We start from the raw sequence: 21100 nt of genomic DNA, 5'->3' as shown, positions 1-21100 counted from the left end.
TTCCAGCTTTCATAAGGGCATATATTTACATGTGATCACATGTACCAAAGCCAGAATATACACCTGTTGCCCAATTCAGGCAAAATAACAGCTGTGAGTACTGAAACAATCTTGTCTACACACAGTAGGAGTGCTGGCATATAATGAATGAAAGAGGTTATTATATACTCAAAAAGTTTATGTGTCATTCCCAATTCAACTACTGCACTGATGTGATACATATCTTTGATTTCTAAAATCTTGTAAGGTAGAAAGGTGATGTGTACCTGTTCTAAACATAATAAATACGTAAACCCATCAGGGAAAAATCACTTAAACCTGCATCTGCACAGGAATATCAATGCTAAAATCCTATATACAGAAGGTGATGTTTAATGATTTTACCTCCACTGAATATGTATGGGGTACTGGGATATGCATTTCACAGTCTGTGAACAAAGGAGGAGGATCCACTACTATTTCCCAAGGAGCAGGAGGGGGTGCAACAGCGCGAGAGTCTATGAATCCACCTGGAACAATTTTTTTAAAAGATTACTTAAAAAATTATGCACATTAAGATAAATGGCAACCATATCCCCAGATATCCTGCCTTCTACCTTGCTACCGCACCCATACATCTGGCATTCTTCAATCAGAATCTTAGCTGTCCCTAACAGTGCAATCCTAAGCAGTTACTCCAGTCTAAGTCCATTGAAGTCAATGAGCTTAGACCAGAGTAACTCTGCTTAGGATTGTACTGCAAATCACAGGTGTCACACAAATTGCTTAGGTCCTATTTTCCCCTTTTCATGACCACTGCTTGTACAACAAGCTATTTATAAAAGCATTTAATGATTCTGTCACAGTTTAAGGGAGAAAGTGTCAAGCATCTGGCCAACTTTACCTGAACCTCTGAAACAATTTCTTCCATTGATTCACTGAATTGCTAAGAGATTTTACAAGTTTTCAAGATTGGATCTCCTTTACTGATGAATATTCTCAGAAGTAGATTTATATAGGATATTTGCTTGTACAATTTGGCACTCTTCAGCTATCATCGAAAGAGGAAGGTCTCTATATACTTTCAGTAGCAAAAGTACAAAGGGATCAAGAATGATCATGGGAAGGCATCTGCAGCACATGACTTCCTTTGAAGGCAGTTAATACATATTTAATTTATTCGGTGTTATAGAAAACCATTTGCTCTCAACCCCCTGGCTCCTCTCTTTCCTGAAAGGAAGGATATCCAAAATCCCATGCTCTGAGCACAGAGTAAACTTTCATTGTACAGGAACTGATAGGAAATGAGTTGTATATGAGGAAACAGAACTCCACAGCCATTCATGAGGTCACATCTGCTACTGGAAAGACAAGACAATGTTGCTTTCTGAACTGGAAGATGCTTAAGAAATACATTAGCTCCATTGGTAGACTGAAGACCTGAAAGCTGGAACCCCTCCTCAGAAAACAAGGCTTGACCTGGCTTCCTTCTTTCTCCTGTGTAACTCACCATCATAAAGCTCGCTGGCCAAGTACGTTTCTCGAGTTTCCGTGAAGGATTCCAGACGATACTGTGAACGCAAAAGAGCAAATATGTACATAACCTATAGTGGAAGTGATTTAATGCAAAACAAAAAATGGAAATGACTGCCTTGAGGGGCAAAGACAGAGTGGTGTGCAAAACTGTTTCTCTCAGTGTGCTCTTAACTGGAGCCAAAGTCCAACTGAATTCAGGTTTTTAAATTCACCTTTGGAACACATGAAGCTAAGATGAGCAGAGTTTTTTGAGCTTGTACAAACTGCTTTCCCTCATTAATAAATATATCTAAAGGCCCAACTAAGCATGATGGTGTCCTTGTGGTTGCCACAAGGACACCATTGCCATTTTAAAAATGCTGTAGGTGCTCTTGTTCCCCCTGCCCCCGGCATGGCCTTTCAAATGCAGCCATTTTGGCATTGATAAGGGGGTGGGCAAAAGTGCTTCAGCTGGCTGCACTGTGCGCCTAATCAGGATCAGACCCTCATCACATTTTTAAATGGCTTTAAAACTGAGGCAGTATCCTCATGGCAGACACAACAAAGCTGTAACATCTAGTTTGGCCCTAACACAATACTTAATAGAGAACTGTGGCCATTTTATCAATTATAATAATATAACATAATAATAACCTTTGATTTATAAATCACCCTTTAGGACAACTTAACGCCAACTCAGAGCAGTTTACAAAGTATATTATTATTATCCCCACAACAATCACCTTGTGAAGTGAGTGGGGCCGAGAGAGCTCTGAGAGAGCTGTGATTGAGCCAAGGTCACCCAGCTGGCTTCAAGTGGAGAGTGGGGAATCAAACCCAGCTCTCCGGATTAGAGACCCACCACTCTTAATCACTACACCAAAGTGGCTTTCAATTAAATAACCAATTAATGGATTCATCTGTATGTCTCAGCATCTCAGCCAGAAACTGGTTGTCAAGCTGTCTTACAAATAAATGAAAACTCACAATAACAATCACTTTAATCATCACTGTCTGGAATAACAGCAAATATATAAAAGGGCATTGGGTATAAAATGACCAATTTCTTTAAATAAAGTCAATGACAAAATCAAATTAGCAAAATGCCTGTGAAAATAAATGGGTCTTATACAGCACTGAAATCTTAAAAGGTCCAGCACCAGGTTAGCAGTTAAAGGGAGAGTGGTCAACAATCATTGCCATAGCCAAAAGGGCCCTGTTTTTGTCACTCCCGCCTCCCTTCTGAAAGAATAAAGAGACGAAGCAGGATCTCCAAAGAGACCCTAAACTGACAGGTAGCTTTGTATTTTGGCTGAGTCTCCAGAACAAGGCTTGAGTACAGTCAAGATAAACTGCAGTGCAAAACTTGATAGAGTTTGGAGTTTTTAAAGAAAACATCCGTTAACTTTATGCAGCCGTGATACATACTCGGTATGTGTTGAGAGATTTGATATTCTGGACTTTCATATGCTTTGCAGGGGCAGTCCTATAGAAATGCTTGCTGGATACATACTGCAGAAGTGCTTCTTTAACATCCTGTTCAGAAACAGAGAGGGTGCTGGGAAATGAAACAAAGAGATTGGTAGCTGCTGGATAATTTTATATTCCTCATTTTTAACATCTGTGTGGGACAGTATATAATGTAACACACATTACACATTTCCTCTCATGAAACTCTCATGCACACTGGCACATTTAAAGATCTCGCTTATGCCCATGTAAAGGCATACAGGGTTGACATACCCTGGGCAGCTTCAACAGATGCAGGGACACATCAGGCCTCTTCAGACAACTTACCCAAAAAGACAAGCTGTGATGACAGGGAGCTGGAATGAGCATACTAGCCCCACACCAACTCTTGATGGAACATGCTGATCCCATCTAGACATGGGCACAAACTACGAAAAACCAAACTGTGCGGTTCGTGGTTCATGGCGTTTTCACGAACCAGGAACCAGGAACTCCCATGAACTGGGGCAAGTTCATGAACCAGTTGGATATCCCCGACCAGCAGCTTGTCAGAGATCCCTGACAAGCAGCTGATCATTTAAACAGCAGGGCTGTTTAAATGGCCTCTCCCAGCAGCAGGGAAATGGCCATTTAAACTGCAGGTGGGGCTTGGCTGGTCAGACAGGAACTCCTGGCTGGCCAGCCAAGCCCCACTGTTTAAATGATCAGCTGCTTGTCAGGGATATCCGCAACAAGCAGCTGACCTGTGGATTTAAATGCCCCTTTCCCTGCCACTTTGCAGTGGCAGGGAAAGGGCCATTGCTGTTTATAATGAACCAAACAAACCAGTAGACTAGTTTGTGGAAGTTTGTGGAAACGAGCTTCCATGAACCACTGGTTCGCAAACCACAAACTGGGCTGGTTCGTGGGGTTTTTTTGGTTTGTATTCCGGTTCGTGCCCATCTCTAATCCCATCTCCACCTATGCACAATTACTGGAGCACAAGGATGGTGCCTACAGCTTGTCAAACTGTGCATGGTTAGGCTCCATTCCTATGATCAGGAACTTTCAAAAACTGAGTGTGTAGATGGAGGGTGTCTCCAACGTGCTCATTCTTGCTCCACATTTATGCACACTGTCTTGCTATGCCCTCTAAGGAGGGCTAGTATTATAGATGCATACACAGTTATCACATGGGATGAACCATGCTTGGGATTTATTTTCTTTAGATATTTATATCACATTCTCCTCCCCAATGGGGATCCAAGATGGCTTACAACAGCAGTTCCCAAACAAGGCTTTCCAGTTTTTGTTTTAAATTGGCTACTGGGTATCATTCTAATGTTATAACAATGTGTCTATCAGGTTCTCTGAATTCCCAGCTTTCATCTTAAAAAATTAAATGTCTAGTCCCTTTTGTTGTGGAGATATAACAGAAAAGGCATCACAGCAAAGCAAGCTTGGGAAAGATCACGGGAAAGATAGGAAAATCTCAGAAGGTACATGGAAACACCACAATGTTGTGGAGAAGCAGGGGGGAAATATACTTCTTAACAGCATCCAAGCCATGGCAAATAATCCATATGCAAATGACCAAGATTATGTTCCATGGTTGTAAATATGATAAAAGTTTAATCCTGTCAGCACTAATTAAAACCAGAAGCAGGTAAGAGAATTCTTACTGCAGATCTCTGTGGTGGGGACCAAATTCTTCATGTTCCTCATGGGTCAACTGAACAGCTGGGCCAGGTTTGTCTCCTGCAATAGTATTGATAAAACATAATAAGACAGATAGGTTAATAATTCCTTTTATTTCTAGTTTAAAGACAGAGGAGATGCAGACATTAGTGATCAGCAATGAACAATATGAAGGCTGTGATCCCATATAAGAATAACTGGTTTTCCATTTTCCCTCTTTTCTTGAGCATCCAACCGGAAGAGGAGTTCTCTGTGACTGAAAAAATTGCATCCTGCTTTTTAAATACTAATTGGACCGCATAAAGGCAGTTTCTTCCTAGCCACTGATAGGAAAATCTGTCCTGTATGCCTAGCCAGTCTGTTGCCAACTGGCTGGCTGGGTGTTTTTACAGAAGATCATCACACTACCCCATCTAGAGGCTGCTGGGAGTTGCCGGGACCTGGCAATGGAGGCCACCCTGCCATATACCCCTCTACCCCCTGCGGGCTGCGAACTGTGGCTACAGGTGAGTCTTGGTCCAAGGCTTATTTTGAGAAACATAGAGTTCAAAATATACCATAAACTACCCTTCCCTAATCCTATCAATAACACCTCCCTTTCCTAACTGCCTCATTTTATTAAAACCCTCCCTACCTAACATAGCCCTCCCTGAAAAGATCTAAAACCAACTGTCCTTATTTCTTAACACCCATCCCCTCTCTGTCACATCCTCTCATCTAGTCTTTTCACTCCCAGCTCTTTATCTCATTAGTTCTTCCTCTCTGTCTCATTCTGTCACTCAACAGTGCTCCTCCCCACCACCCAGTCAACACTCTTACCTTTTGAACTTATATACACAATTACAGCATTTTATGGCATTATATCAGCTCCCATCCCCAGCGGTTTGGGAGCTACTTTTGCCTCATCTCTTTTCCAAATAAGGAAGACACTCAGCTTGATTGAGGAAGCACACTGGGAGGCTGGGCTCCCTGCCAATCAAGGGCAAAGAGCAAGCAAACCTTACAAACAGGCTTCTCCCCTGTAACAGCACTTGCCATTCCACACTGCCCGCCTGTTCAGCCTGGTATTTTGGCAAAGTGGAAGTAGCTGGTCAAGCAATTTTTTTTTTAGGTTCTTTCAGATTGGCTGAGAAAGGGTTCTTTTTCACTGACTTTGCTTTGCCACTTTGCTGGGGGTGCAGTGTTTCCAATTAGACCTGGTTAAGAGTTATTAGGCCTTACTGGAACTGGCTAAAATAGTGCAAGCTTTTGTTTAAGTAAAGGGACTATGGCGAGCACCCTAAGGCATCTTATGATGGGGAGTGGGTGGGAACGCTTCCCAAGCTAGCCTGTCATGGTTTACCAATCAGGATTGTTGGGATGAGCTCACCTCAGGGCTGAGGTTCACCTATTCAGGTGAACAAAGCTCAGGTGAACAAAGTTTCAAGCTTCTGAAGGTGGAAGGAAATTTTAAATCAATGTGGTTTGAAGTCAGATATTGTAATATGTTTCCAGATTTCTTGATTCAGGATTTATTTGTGTGCATTTTCAGCCAGTTTTACACACAGAGAGTTGACAATGACAGGGCTTTAGCAGCTGTTCATCAACAATCACCTACATCCATCCAATTTATGAACTCTGACAGTCCATGTATGGATAGCTAAAGAGTAAAACTGCAGGGTCAGGCAAGGCTAGGTTTGCCAGGTGCCTGGTTTCCCCCAAACAGTCCAGGTTTTTTGGGTCTGTCCAGGGGAAAGAGTTAAAATACCAGACACCTGGACACTGGACACCCACCTGGCCTCCTGGGCACTGAGGAAGCAGCCACCCATCCCAGCCTCTTGTGTACCAGGGAAGTGGCCGGCCTGCTCACCCAGCCTCCTGCATACCAGGGAAGTGGCTGACTCGCCCACCCAACTGGCCTCCTAGGTGCCGGGTAAGCAGCTGGCTCACCCACTCACCTGGCCTCCTGCATGCCAGTGATGACATCTCTTCTGGAAGTGATGTCATCATGATGGGGCCAGGTGAGCTTGAGTGCAAAGACATTAAAAAAAATACATTGCAGGACCTCCTGTCCAGTTTTTTTGGAGGAAGCCATCTGGCAGCCCTAGGCAGGGCAAGAGGGCTCTCTACTGAAGGCAATTATATTGCTAAAGGGCTAAATTGAAACTCTACTTAATGTCATTGATTTCAGCAAAAAGTGGACTCGGATATTTTAAAAATGTATGACTTCTAAATAAACAGCTACAGTTTCTATGAAATTATAGACAGCTTCAAAATTCAGATCAATTTCCAAAACCATTTTGTTTTTACTCTGTTTAGGATTGCATGCTCACAGACGGAGATTATACCTACCAGTATCATTCAATCTTTTCTTTTCATCGGTAGAACTATTGTCCAACATCTCAAAGGGAGGGGCAGAGGCTCCTTCATAGGCAGAACATGGATCTGATGCACCTATAACACAGAAAGTTTAAGTGTTGCAGAAAGAAACAATTCACAAACTCCAGGGACTGCTCTTCCCCTTGCTGGGCTGCTCCCCTTGTTGAGAGGGCACAGTAGAATCATCCACTTCCTAGTTCACTGTAAGTGTATCTTACCAACATGCTATTCTTATAACTTTGAACTTGCTAGATCTATGACTCATACAGAGATCAAGCATGGCCCAGAGGATGGAGCATTAAATGTGAAGTGGTAAAGACAAGTGGTCAGATACCACAGCAACAAGGAAATCACTTCCTTTCAGCCACACGCACTCATTTATAAAAGAAAGAAACATCATTACCTAAACTCACAGCTGAAAGAGATTAGGAAATTTGTTTCCAAATTCAAAGTCAAAGAGATTATCCAAGCTCATAAGTATTGTTGTAATGATAAATGGTAATAGGTCAGATTACACTGATCTGTCGAATAACTGTTGTTTTTATACGTGATGAAACTTCTCGGGATCATTTCCTACTTTGAGCAGACAACAGAGCCCTGAACTGGTTCTGACCAGGAAAGTTACTCTGAAACAGTTTTTAAATTATTTCCTGAATGATGCCTCTGGAAGAATTAAGATATGGAGGGGATAAAAATCAATTTAGCTCATCATATGCTTAATTCACCCTGATTTCAGGGTTTAATTCAATCCAGGACTCATCATGAAACCTCTCTAAAAATGAAGAAGCTGAGCCCTGGACTATCTTGAGCATTTGCCGAGTACCTTCTATTCACTACTGAAGAAAAGAAGTAGGACCTGTGGATTTCACATTTCCTGGGCTTTCTCTGCAGTCTTAGTTGGCATCTTCTTCATCAGAGATCAAGAACATAATGTGAGGGTTTCTCATGCCAGCACTTCCAGCTAAAGGTTTGGAATTAGAAGGATTCCACTCTAGACTATAATGAAAGGGGGCAGCATAGCATAGCAATAGAGCACGTATGCAAAAAGTCCCAGGTTCAGTCCCTGCAATCTCCAGCTAAATAGATTAGGTAGTAGATGATATGAAAGATCTCAGCCTGAGACCCTGGAAAGCCTCTTCCCATCAGAGTAGACTATATTGACCTTGGCAGTCTAGTGGTCTCGCTCAAGTCAGTATATGTGATGAAGTTGAATCAGAATCCCCTGTTTTTTTATGAACATTCAATTGCGAATCCCAGAAAGTAGGGGGGGGGCAGGGAGAAGACTTAAAATTAAAACACTTGCAGTGGAACATTACTCTGTCTTAATTACATCATCTCCTATTCTCCGGAGCCTCTTGTATGACACCGAGCCAGCAAATAATCATAAAGCCATTTTTTTAAAACTTTGAACCGATTGTTGTTGTTCAAAGATGACCTATGAGGATGTTAGCACTTAGCAGCTCCTTTTGAATTTTTATTCCCAGTGGAAGATTTAAATTTCATCTGTTCTGCAGCTCTCCTCCTTGTGAGGAGAATTTGCAAGCAGCACTTCCAAACAGTCCTGGCACACTAAGTGCCGCTGCTGAACTTAGCTCTACAAATGAACAAAGTAAGTAAGAAGACTGTGTTCAAGCTTCCATTTCACATACCTGGCATGCCCATTAGGTCACCGCTGTCTCATATAGAAGAATTTGAAAATATTCTTGTTTCTAGAGCAGCCCAGAAAATCTCAGTACCTGATCTTGTTACTGTAGCCAAACTGATTTTCACTGGGTCTGAGTATGTGTAAATATTTAAGCATAACTCCACCCCCCTTTATGTGCTTGGATTGGGGAAGGTATGCAAGGAACTTTCTAAACAGGAACCAATCTTAAGTATGTGGAATTTCACAACTCATGTCATAACTGCAGTGAAGGATGTGTTTGAGCAAGAGGAAGGCATCCAGTGCTTTAAGGAGGAGCTGTTTGGTGCACACGTGATGTGGATTTGACACTGCTGCAACAATAGGGGTCTTCTGAACTGGGAGGCCAAGAAGTTTGCCTCAGTAAATCAATAAAGGCAGACTTTTGCAACATCCCACAAATTTCATTTTGAAGGAATTAAGATTCTTTGGGAATGCAGAATTCCAAAATGTCCTTAAATTCTGCTGGATTTTTACAAGTATACAGTAACACTGCAGCACTGCAATAAACAAGTAAATCCAATATACCCGTTACAATACTAGAATAGAGGACAAAATGCATAGAGCAGGATATATCCAGAACAAATTTTCTAATATTTTGGATTTTTCTTAGGAAGAAAACATTGAGCTTTTATTTAAAATATGATACATATTTTTAAAAAGGCAGCATTTTTACATTTATCATAGTGTTAGAGCAAGGAGTTAATGCGTTTCTTTTCTAGTAAGATTACAGTCAAAACTAAAAATTGAGATTACTGTGACTGCCTGGAATCTCTTTTTCTAATTGATAGTATTTGATGGCTGAGACAAAATGAGGGAACCGAAATCAAACAAGAGTCATTAACTGTAACCTATTCCTTAAAAGAAAGGCCATGCAATCAAAGCAGGGTTACAACCCCTCTAAACTCATTAGGTTAGATCCAGGCAGTTTTTTTATTGTCTCACCTAATTCTCTCTTTATGGAAGCACCAGTACCACATGACCTTTGTCCGTGCAGGTTCCATGATATCATGGCAGCTTTCCTTGTCAGTGGTGAACCCCTTATTCCTTTCTCACCAAAGGAAAAGCCAACAGAATCAAAAATATTCACTTCAATGGACTAAGAATGGTGTAGCTTCGCTTAGGATTTCACTGCAGGGTTTTTCCACTGTTGAAGTCAGCGTATGCCAGAATAATGATGAATCTTTTCTCTCTCCCCATCTCCAGTCTTCCTTCCGTCCCCATCTCTACTGGCTGACAACAAACCAACTGGCTGACCAACATCGAGACTGCGAATTCTCTAACCATCTGGCCAACCTTGCTTGAAAACAGCTTTCAGATCTTATCATAGCCTAAGGCTTGGCTGACTGCCATACCTTGTGCAATCCTTGTGGAGAGGTGATCACTTCCATACCTTACACAGCTTTTGTCTCTGTTGAGAAGAATGCAAACAAAGAGTGTCATGGACCATCTGGATTAAGATGTGGATAAGCATGATTCACTGTGTCAGTGGAAGACCTTGACTTAATGATCTCTGAGGTCAAAAGGTGGGACATTTGAATGTTCAAAGGATATTTCTGTCCTGTAACTGTCTGGGTTGTACTTCTTGAATGCGCAGATAATGAATGTTGGCTTTTTCCACGGTAAAAACAATGTTTTTCACATTGTACAGTTGCATATTTCCGGAATCCTTTGCTGACAAAGTGGATGGAAATCTACATGTGGTGGTAGAGGAGGGGACTGGTATTTTACCTGCTTGAATTGCCTTGACCCCATACATTGACCGCAGCCTGTACAGGGCCTAGGTTGTACGTCCAATTGTCCAGGGTCCGAGGCTCAGCCCCCAGACTTGCCAGGAGAAGAGGATGGGAGGCAGCCGGGAGACAGCTACCCAGCCACCCTAAACGGACACCCAGGTCCAGAACCCGCCGGCAACAGAGGGAGGGAAAAAGGCACCCAAGCCTCAGAGGGTCAGGCAGGGCAGGTGGAAGCCAGCTAGCCCCACCTTCCAGTGGGAGCCTTGGAGCCCAGACAGGGAGAGTGAGGACGACCAGGAGAGGACCCAAACAGAGGGAGAGGCCACAAGAAGCAGGGACGGCAAGCCAGCCGGCAACCTTACCAGCAGTGGAGGAAAGGCAGCACAGGGCCGTGCCCCAACCTGCAGGTAGGCTAGAATTAGCAAGGACCAGATTAGGCTGGGAGCAAAGCAACCACAGGTGGGGCTTCCTGAGGCAATTAGCAGAGAAAGCCTGACAGCCAGCAAAGCAACCACAGGTGTGGCTGCCTAGGACAACCAGGGGCATGGCTAGAGGGCTGGGGGCGTGGTTGAGAGGTGGAGCCGGGAATGGGTGAAGGGAAATAAAGGAAGTTCACCCACAAGGTGGGGGTGGTGAGTTAGGAGCAGGAAGTGGGTTGTGTAGGAGTGAGGAGAGTGAGAGCAAGGATGGGAGGGAGAAGAACTAGAGAGAGGAGGGAGAGAAGGAAGAGCCAGCAAGGAGGAGGTGAGGAGGGTGGAAGCTGTGGAAGGCTGGAAGTAGGAGGAGGCCACAGGGACTCTGACAGGTTGAGCAGGCCTACGAGTGGTAGAGAGGGAGCAAGGGTGATGTATACCTCCCCTTCTTCCACAGAGCAGAACCTGTGCAGTCCCTGTCCGCGGCCAAGTGTTGCAGTTCAGGCATGCCAGTGCTGCCATGTCAGGCCAAAGGCTGACACCAATACACATGTTCTAAATGCATGATCTGTATCTTGCAACACTGACCATGATTTCATGGCCTTGTGCACTGAGGTAAATGTTTACAGGCTTTGTAGCTCAGTGGTTAAGTGCACATCATGATGAATGTTAGTAGTAGAGAAGGTTCAAAAAAGAATTCAGCGCAGAAGTTTGAAATATTTATCAAGAACAGCCTAAATGAGAAGGCAGACCAATGGTCATAGGGAACTTTATTCCTCAAACGTGGCACAGATCTCACCTACTAATTCAGATAATTAACAAAAGGACAAATTGGCTGCACAACTCTATAACTAGCTTGGATGACAACCATGGTGTTACCCAAATGAGGCGGTGGCTTTGTGAGTTGGGGGAATTAGCATTCATGAAGATGCAGCAAGAGGGGGGTAACTAGGATCTCCACCAGTGTATACTAGGATTTTTCCCTTAGAGAACTCTCAAATAAACAGGAAGATATTCTAAAGGAAAAGTTTCTTTATTAGAAGAGCAATAAACAGGCAAACACACAGCATACACACAGAGCTAGTTAAGAAAACAGGGAGGAAAATGGGAGAGAGTAATTGGGATCAGGTGATATTTACCAGTCTTAGGGAGAAGAAGAAGGTCTGTCGGAGAAGCAGCAAAATGACCAGTGTTTCACAGAGAGAAGGAGGCTCAAGCAAACTTGAGGGCTTGTGGATGGGTACCAAGGCACATATACACCAAGCACATGTCTGGATAGCCCAGTTATAGTGCAAAATGTACCTTGGAGCAAAGCTGACGTCTTTACCCCAAAACAATGGTTTAATGGCTTGTCCAGAGATAGGATAATAAGTTGGGAAAGGTGTGATATGACTATCTGGGCTGGAGTATAAGTAAAAATATAGCTTGATGACCTGGTAAGTGTTGGACAGGAAAGCTATCAGATGCACTGAATAGCCCAGTTTAGGTAAGTGGGAGAGGAAAGACGTTGATGAGATTATGCAGGGAAGTGTTTCTTAGGAAGGCTTGTTACCTCTGCTGCTCTCCAGGGCATGGGGACCATTCAGTCAGACATTCCCCTATGACTCATGTCTTGGTAACATTCCATTGTTCTGGTTACTTGGTATCTGTGCTGTCCTGATAGGCAGTATCTGGGACTGCTGGCCAGGGGTTTATGATATTTCATATCCATAACTTTCCCTTTTAGTATGAGAGAGGGGTCTGACTGCTAACAATGGAAGTTGTCATGGTATTCTCTAACATATATCACGGCACAGTTAAATCAGGTTTCTGGGATATGCCTTAATTTCTCTGTGAATGTCTTATAGTTCTTAGCTTCTCACAGCAGAGACAGGTGCATTCAAAATAGGGTTACCTGGGGCCCCAAGAACCAAAGAGGGTGTGCTGGGGGTGGGGGATGGGGGAGCTACAGGTAACATAGAAGCTCAGTTCATTAAATATCACCTAAATTGGCAATTTTTAATAAAATATAGCTCCCTTATCATGTTGGAAAATGACATCTTTTCCGCTCATAACACGGGAGTGCGGAAGCACATGAACATGCTTCGCCTCCCTCCTGTGCCTTTCCTTCCCTGCTGGCTAGATAAGCAGGACTGGGGGTGGCAGGTGAGGTGGAGATTCCCCCGCCCCAGTTGGGAGTGGTGATGGCAAGCCTAATTCAAAACAACATCCATTTATTAGTAAGAAGATAACAGGGATTGAAGTGACTGGTTTCAGGCCAAGGGAGCTCACACAGTCTGCAATTCAACCCAATAAACAGGAGCAAGGACTATGAGACTAAACTGAGAGCCACTTTGGTGTAGTGGTTAAGAGTGGTGGGACTCTAATCTGGAGAACTGGGTTTGATTCTCCACTCCTCCAGTTGAAGCCAGCTGGGTGACTTTGCGTCAGTCACAGCTCTCTAGAGCTCTCTTGGCCCCACCCACCTCACAGGATGATTGTTGTGGGGATAATAATAACATAATTTTAAACCGCTCTGAGTGGATGTTAAGTTGTCCTGAAGGGTGGTATATATATCAAATGTTGTTGTTGTTGTTGTTGTTAAACTAACACATGCAAATATCAGTGGGGGGAACAGACTATTCCATTGTAATGCGCACAAATGCACCACAATCCCAAAGCAGCTTACCTAATTGTCTTACAGTTCCTAGTCTTACATTCCAGCCACTATGCCAAACTGGCTATCTGTCATAAGCTGGCAAATGTAGGAGCATGGATGTTTGTTATATCCTTTTATATTCATCTTATACATGACAGTAAAGGTTTGTGATCTCCAGACCTAGCTGTCCAGTTCCAACTGGGAAGCTTACTCTTGCCTTTTAGAAGATCATCTATAGAAAGCATTCCTTAGGAAGTATATTTCTTTTTCTTTTTTTTACTCTTTTAAGATAAGCTCACCATGGGCTTAGGGTGGGGTATCTCTGCTTAGGATTTCACTGTTAGTTGTAAAATGCCATGCCTTTCCTAAGGCCCACTCCTTTGTGAGAGTACACAAGGTAGAAATGCACATATGGCTTTTGGTTCACTGTCATAGAATTATATTTTTAACCAGAAATGATCCAGAAGTTCCATAAGCCTTCATTAATCCATCCTTCATTGAGCCTTCTTTTAAAAAATATATATGAATGGAGCTATCTGTCCCTGTGCACCACATTTGTTACATAGTGTGTGGAAGTGTTACCCAAATGGGGTACATATATAGAGCCCTTGACATTTGAAACACCCCCTTATTTGTCAGGTCCAACATGTGCACTTCTGGGCAACCTTTGTTTAGGGTCACTGTCTGGTATATACCAGGTTCCCAATGTGGGTAGTGCTTCATATACAAGTAGAGGAGAATTAACGAGAACCAGGCAGAAAAACGGTACAACTCACCTTCATTGGAAAAACAGAAAAATTATAAGACACTTAGAGAATATTAAATGCAATGTACACACACACAGCTGATACATATTACCTAAGCTAAGATACCTGAGTTCTAGAAGAAAATTGCAAAGGGGTAAAAAGGGATAAAGAAATTATATGATCCTGATGGGAGGAAGAGTCTGGGAAGTCCAATGGAGGAAGATGAAGGACATGCAGCAATGTGAAGTGTTAGTGATCCCGGGAAGTGACTGGAGGTTCAAAGGCTGAAGAAAGGAAAGTATTAATGAGGAGACCAAGGTGTGTTCAAAGTCTCTTTGAGGATTCTGAGCAGTATCACAATGGTAGACGGTAGGATGATCCTGCTACAAGATTATTGGAGGGATCAGAACTATATTTTTGGACAGATAATCCTATTATCTGGGGGGTTTCAGCCCCCTTGGATCATGATTGGACAAGGAGAAAAACTCTGAATCTTATAGATAGTGCAAAATTAACTGCTTTCAAATTCAGGTAGGAAAGTCTGAGGAATATTTCAGGAATCTGGGTGATCTCGCTGAGTCAGAAGAGATTGCACTGGCTATGTCAGTGGGCAAAGGACTAGGTGGAATGAGTGAGTTGATTCAGAATGGTTGAAAAGATTATGTTCTAGGTAAGAGGTTATTTATTTCAGGATTAAAATTAAATATTATATAATATTAAATATTAAAATTAAATATATGTAATAGTACATTATTATATATACACTTTACCCAGATGTGGAGCAAATCAAAGCTACAATGATATTTTCATATTTTGAAAGTATGTAATTAAAAGGAAAGTTGAAGAATATCTTTAATAAACAGATCTATCTATTCATAAAACTGGCATAGGTGGATTCTAAGGACACCATAACATCTATTAAAACCATAACAAGTTTTTGCCTTATTAACTAGAACTCCATAACAGACACTTACTCAGATGGTCCATGTTGCAATGGATCCTGTCTTGGCAGAATGGTTGAGCTGGATGAGACAGAGAGTTGTCTCTCTCTCTTCCACAGCAGTTTTTTTCTTAAAGAAAAAGCAGCCTTGAATGCTGCAACTAAGAGAAGGAAAATGGTGGTGGAAGAGGATGCATAATCATTTCCTCTCATGACTTTTGTGAGATTAAAATTGTTACTTTTGTCTTATGGTAGCAAAGATATTTTGCTTATAACAACTCATAGCATGGAGAGAGTTTGGACACACAGCAAAGTGGTTCTGTGATTGTTTTGTTCAATCTCCATTTCACTCTGCTACCACTGATACAGGTATTGGAGGAGCCTGTCCTTGAGGGAAACAAGTGAGCAGTCAGGAGGACAATGGTAACTGTTCCTAGCTGACAACACTGCTCCACCATCTGCTTCACCACCCAGGTGAAGAAGCAAGCTACAGTGGCATCTAGAAGTAGCCGTTACCACCACACACTCACCTGTCCATTCAGAGTGAGAGCAGCAGTAGTGGCTCCTACCTGCCACTTTGACTTCAATGGCGCCAAGAGCCAGTCACTTTCTCCCTCTGTCCTATAGCAGAGGGAGGAATAGGGTGGGCATGTGTCACTGCTGCCAGTGTACACAAACAAACATGCCGTACACAGAGAGTGTACACGCACACACACAAAAGGGAGATCCCATCACTTCAGGGACACTGCCATAGCATTGGCTGGATTTGACTTTCCTCCTGTCTAAGAGCCAAGTACAAGTGATGAATGACACTTGCCTGGAAAACGAACAGACTCACGTGTATTCCTCCCTGTTCACTTGCCATTCTCTTGCGCTCCACTTGATCAAGTGGAGAGCAAGTGAATGGCAAGTGAACAGGGAGGATGTGCATATGCTGTCAAGTTGCAACCAACTTATGACAACCCCAGCAAGGGGCTTTCGAAGCAAGTGAGAAGAAGAAGTGGTTTGCCATTCCCTTCCTCTGCAGAATCTTCCTTGGTGGTTGCCCATCCAAGTACTGATCCTGCTTCTCTTCCAAGATCTGCCAAGACTGGGCTATACCATGCTGTCTTCTCTCTGGGGAGCATGTGTGCATGCACATTATGGCAGCAGTGATATGTGCTCCACTTGAGTATTCCTTGCCACTGCTGGAGGGCTGTTGGTGGTGAGCCAGAAGTCAGCAGCAGGGTTAGGCCCCATCAGTTGTGCAATGAGGCTGCCCATTAATGCCAGCAACTGACTTCTGCAGTGGAATAGCATGACATCAGGGTATGGCTAAAAACTTGAACTGGTAGTGAAGGAATTACAGACCAGCCTTCTGATGTGCAACCAAGCTAAGCCACATTTCAGGGCATATGAATCAAAGATTACATTTACAACTGTTAAACTCCTGGAACTGAGAACTTTTTTCTCAGATGAGAATATATGACATAACTGTGTAGTTTAGTTTTATTTGCAACCCCCCCTACTTTAAAAAACTTCCTCTCTGCCCTTTTGAAAAGCATTCCAATTTTAAAATCCTTTAAAATGTTTTTAAATGTTTTTTTTAATCCTGCTTTTCCACTAGCATTTGGAAAAAAAGAGTGCTATTACTTTGGCCAAATATCCTTTAAGGTCCAGCCAGAATGCTTTAGAGGCAGATGGTGAAAATCCTAGCATTTGTCCAGGTGGATGCTGATGTACCCAATCCTGCCAAAAATGCTGAGCCTTGTTAATATCAGTAAAGGAATGCATATATAATTTCAGCATGGAACGTTCCTAGGCTGTGAAAGACAGCTCTGAATACTCAAACTGTTCAAGTAAGCCAATGACAGAAGAAACAACTCTGCATTCATTATTCTGTGTTAAAATTCCAGTAATATAAATTACACAAAGGCTGGACATTGTATTGCACCTTTTTGGAAGTCAGTTATACTAAAAGCAGTGGAAATTGATCAAAGTGGGCGAATTTAGTATTTGGGGCATCACACAAACTGCGAATGAGAAGCTAGACCTGTTTTTAAACTTGACCATTTCCTTTAAAAATAATACTGGAAAGAATATAGGCATACTTGACCCTGAAACTTTCTGAATACAGTGCTCTACTATTGATCCATGGGTATTCCCCCTGCCAGGAGTGGACTTTGAAGTCCTCTCTCTCTTTGAAGACCAGAACACCCAAGGAATAGCAAAGAGGTGCCTTGAGTCTGGTGTCTTAGACGATTCTGACACATGAAGACACAAGAAAATTCCCTAGAATAGGCCATTTCCCTTTCAAACTGCAACGTACATTTGTCCTGCCTACCCAAGCAGTAGGAAATTTTTAGGAGATAGAGTAGGAAAGTATGATGCAAATAGACATAGCAGAAAACATGCGCATTGTTATATTGAGAAGAAAAGATTCTCTTGCACCGCTATACTCAGCATATCACTCAGTCACTAATAAGCACTGGAAATCTCTGAGATTCCCTCACAGGCAGCTTTATATGGTTAAATGAAATCATTGTTTTTAAATAACACTCACCCAAGAAGCGATTCTTTCTCCATTGCTGTTTTGGCTTGAGGGAGGCAGTGGAAAGAAAGAGAAAGGAGGTTCCTGCTTCCCAGAAGGCCTTGGTATGTTTGGGGGAAGTGTACGCATAAACCCTGGAGAATTGCCGCGTGCTGTTCAGCTGGTAGATTAGTAATCAGGATGGCCCCATAAGGCTCAGAAAGTTTTCTTAGCTTGTGAGTGGAAGCAGGAAGTTGAGTACGTAATGACAATTCCTCATTGCACAAGGTCATTAGTAACATAGCAACGCTGGAAACTTCAGTCTGAAGTAAGTTAACCAGCATGTACGCATGCTATTGTTTGTTCTGGGGAAAAAATCTTTCTGTGTGCATTCCCCCCCCCCCCCACATAGCTTCTCCCCTCCAACTGTTAAGTCACTGGTGGTCAAATGTTTTTAGGAAGGACATAAGTATCTGATTGGGAGATGGATGGAATTTTCCCCATATGTTCAATACACATCCCTTAAACCTCAATATTGTAATTTTTACATACTCTGGATTAAAACTAGGGAAACCTGGGTTCAAAAGTGCCTTCTGCCATGAAGCTCATTGGGGCTGTTTCCACACTACGGTTTCCAGGTCCCCCTGCCCTCCCGGTGGGAGGTGAGGAACCCGGCATCTACCTGCTCTGTTGTCCATCGCATGCACATGTGAAGCACATAGACGGTCCGGGCCCACATGATGATGTCACTTCCAGAAAGTGATGGCATCGTGCAGGGCCGCAAGTGCCCTGGGAGCACTCCCGTGTTCCACAGGGGGACCAAATCAGCCCGAATTAGATCACTGAGGAGTGGCAGAGCACTCCTGTGCTCCACAGCGACCCAATCCTGCCAGATTTGGGCTCAGATTGGACTGGATTGGGCCCGTGGGAGCACGCCACATCAACCGGAGTGCGCCTCCAGGAGGCCTGTGCCTCCCTCACTGGCCACATAAGTGGGGGCGAGGGGTGGAGGATGGGAGTAGGAGATCCCCTCCCCCCAGTGGGGGACTGGCAACCCTATTCCACACAGGATTTTTTGCTTGCATTGTATCCAGAAATTCCCCAGATTAAATGAGGAATAAATAAACATCCACATGATGTGCTCAGAATTCCCCCAAGACGTTCCCCTTTAACCTGGTGAAAAACAAAACCTGTCTTTCTTTGGTTTAGCATTTCTCTGGGAACAATGTGAAGAGCTACTATGGGGAAGAGGGAACACTATGCTCCTCTTATATAACGGTGCACAGTTCCCATTTTAAGTTATTTTCACCTTCCCTGATAAGTCATGCTGTAGCGCAGGGATTCCCAATGTGGTGCCAGTTGACACCATGGTGCCCATCAAGTGTTTTTAGAAAATGGGTTGGGCCAGATGGAGCTTTTGAACATCAGGGCTTCAGATTAGCTGTGCAGATTTTAAAAAATGTTGTTTTGGCAGCAGCTACTGCCACAGCACAAGGATCTTAACTGAGTGACTGAAAGTAAGCTGTGTATATGCAAAAACATATTTTAAAAGAATACGTTAATTTTAAAAGACATCCTGTTAAAAAGAGCTTGCATCTGAAATGTTGAAGATAAACTATTAGAGCTGTATATAACCTAATTCCTTGACATTTTGTGTTTGGCTGTGAATCTTTTGGCCGCCATTATGTGATTGTGCTCAGCACCATGTGTCAAAATTCCAAAGGTTCCAAAAACCTGTGGACCCCTGCTGTAGTTTCATGCTGCAGCTCAGTAAGAAAAGTTAAGATAAAAGATGAAGTTCTGGGCTGTTGGAGGCCTCAGCAAAATTACCACCTTTGCCTAGGAACAATGTGGAAAAGGGAGAGGTGTGCAATGGGGGTTTCCAGGTCCCTGTTATCTTCCAGCGGGAGGTGGGCCTCTGGAAGTCTTGTTGTATGTACACGTTGTGTACTCCTGGAGCTGTGTGATGATGTCACTTCCACTTGGGGCCAAAATTGGCCCCAGTGTAGCAGGGGAGCATGCCTGCGGCTAGTGTGATAACATCACTTCCGGAAGTGACAGTGTTGTGCTTCGCCGGGAGGACACACAGTGCATGCTTTCCTGGGTTTCCTGCCAGTGGTGGGTGATCACCAGGGGGTTTAACACCTCCCACCAATTGTCAGCAATCATTGGGCAACCGGGCAAACCCCTGAGAGGTTGCCTGCCACTGATGGGCGACTGGTAAGCCTAGGTAGGGGTGATGGCAGCAACAAGCAGAGTGAGAGTGGTGTGTACGTGTAAGCTGTTTCTATCTACTCCCATGTTACTTGCTGCTGCTGCCATTGCAGGGACATGTTTTTGTGCATCTGTCTGGAAGCACCCAGGGGTGACATTCAGACTAGACTAGCTGCCTGGGTTGTTGTGAGAATAAAAAAGCTGGGGACAACTATGTATGTTGAGGAACTCTGAGGAATTGTGGGACAAATTCGCTCACAACAATGGACTTCACAATATGGACTAAACTTCTGGGACCAGGGCCTGCAATAAATAAATATTCCTACTGTCAGGAATGGGGGGGGGCTTCTTTCTTCTTCTCTTAGTCCCCAGTTTCTGCCAGTAGTGCCACCACTGCCCTAACTAAACAGACCTTTGGATAAACGTAAGGTAGGCAGATGACTAGTTATGTTAGAATATGGATAGAGAGTTTTCAAATGTCCATCTCTGAAAAGCAAATTTGAAAAAATGGATCCCAAGGGATGAATCGGGACTAGGATTTTTCTCACATTCACGATGCTAATTTTCTGCACTTCGCACCTCTATCAAGCTAATTATGAGACTTGTATTCTAGCTCGCTTCCCGACACTCAATACCCTTCCCAACCTTTGCCTCGATTATAAAGACTCCTTTTTCCACGCCTCATATCCGATGAAGAAACATAGTATTTCATTGTAATAATAAATCTTTTGCAGCATTATGTTAAATATTTATGACAATTTTTATTTAATAAATAGAATGAAACCTATGTAGCATCAAATCTAACATCCCTATGAATTTAAGGAGCATATAATTGAACTCTTTGACCCCATAAACATATATTTAACCACTAGAATGACATCATAAATCTTCCAGGAATTGAAATAGTTAAAATTTGAGGGCAGACATTTTGAAAAATGGCATCTAGAAAATCTGCTCCAGGTTATGGTGATGTCTACTCATTTTTGTCTACTAATTCTGCTCCAGGCTATGGTAAAGTCTAATACTTCTAGTTCCTTACTTCTTTTGCATCTTTTTAAACTATCGTGCTACCCCAGGTTGGTTGTGCATGATAAAAACTGTGTGTGTGAGAGAGAATAGCAACAAGATTCTTTTTGTGCAGTATTTTGACTCCACGCATACCTGTACATCACGTAAGTCCTGTATCTCACATTAGTGAGAACAAAACATTGATACATACAGTCA

General features: G+C 43.0%; 1 protein-coding gene across 1 annotated transcript in view; it reads right to left on the bottom strand.

Moving 5' to 3' along the window:
- The window catches only part of LOC129327648 (uncharacterized), a 61299-nt gene that overhangs the window by 13425 nt on the left and 26774 nt on the right, over window positions 1-21100 (bottom strand). The window contains exons 13-19 of the mRNA XM_054976401.1: window positions 17696-17978; window positions 10036-10091; window positions 6973-7074; window positions 4626-4701; window positions 2923-3052; window positions 1490-1550; window positions 385-509 (exon numbers count right to left, since the gene is read on the bottom strand). Of these exons, the coding sequence (XP_054832376.1) occupies window positions 385-509; window positions 1490-1550; window positions 2923-3052; window positions 4626-4701; window positions 6973-7074; window positions 10036-10091; window positions 17696-17978 (833 nt within the window). The remainder of the gene's footprint in view (window positions 1-384; window positions 510-1489; window positions 1551-2922; window positions 3053-4625; window positions 4702-6972; window positions 7075-10035; window positions 10092-17695; window positions 17979-21100) is intronic.

The sequence above is a fragment of the Eublepharis macularius genome, chromosome 4 (assembly GCF_028583425.1).
Source record: "Eublepharis macularius isolate TG4126 chromosome 4, MPM_Emac_v1.0, whole genome shotgun sequence".
Taxonomy (NCBI): domain Eukaryota; kingdom Metazoa; phylum Chordata; class Lepidosauria; order Squamata; family Eublepharidae; genus Eublepharis; species Eublepharis macularius.
This window is presented reverse-complemented; position numbering and strand designations above follow the sequence as displayed.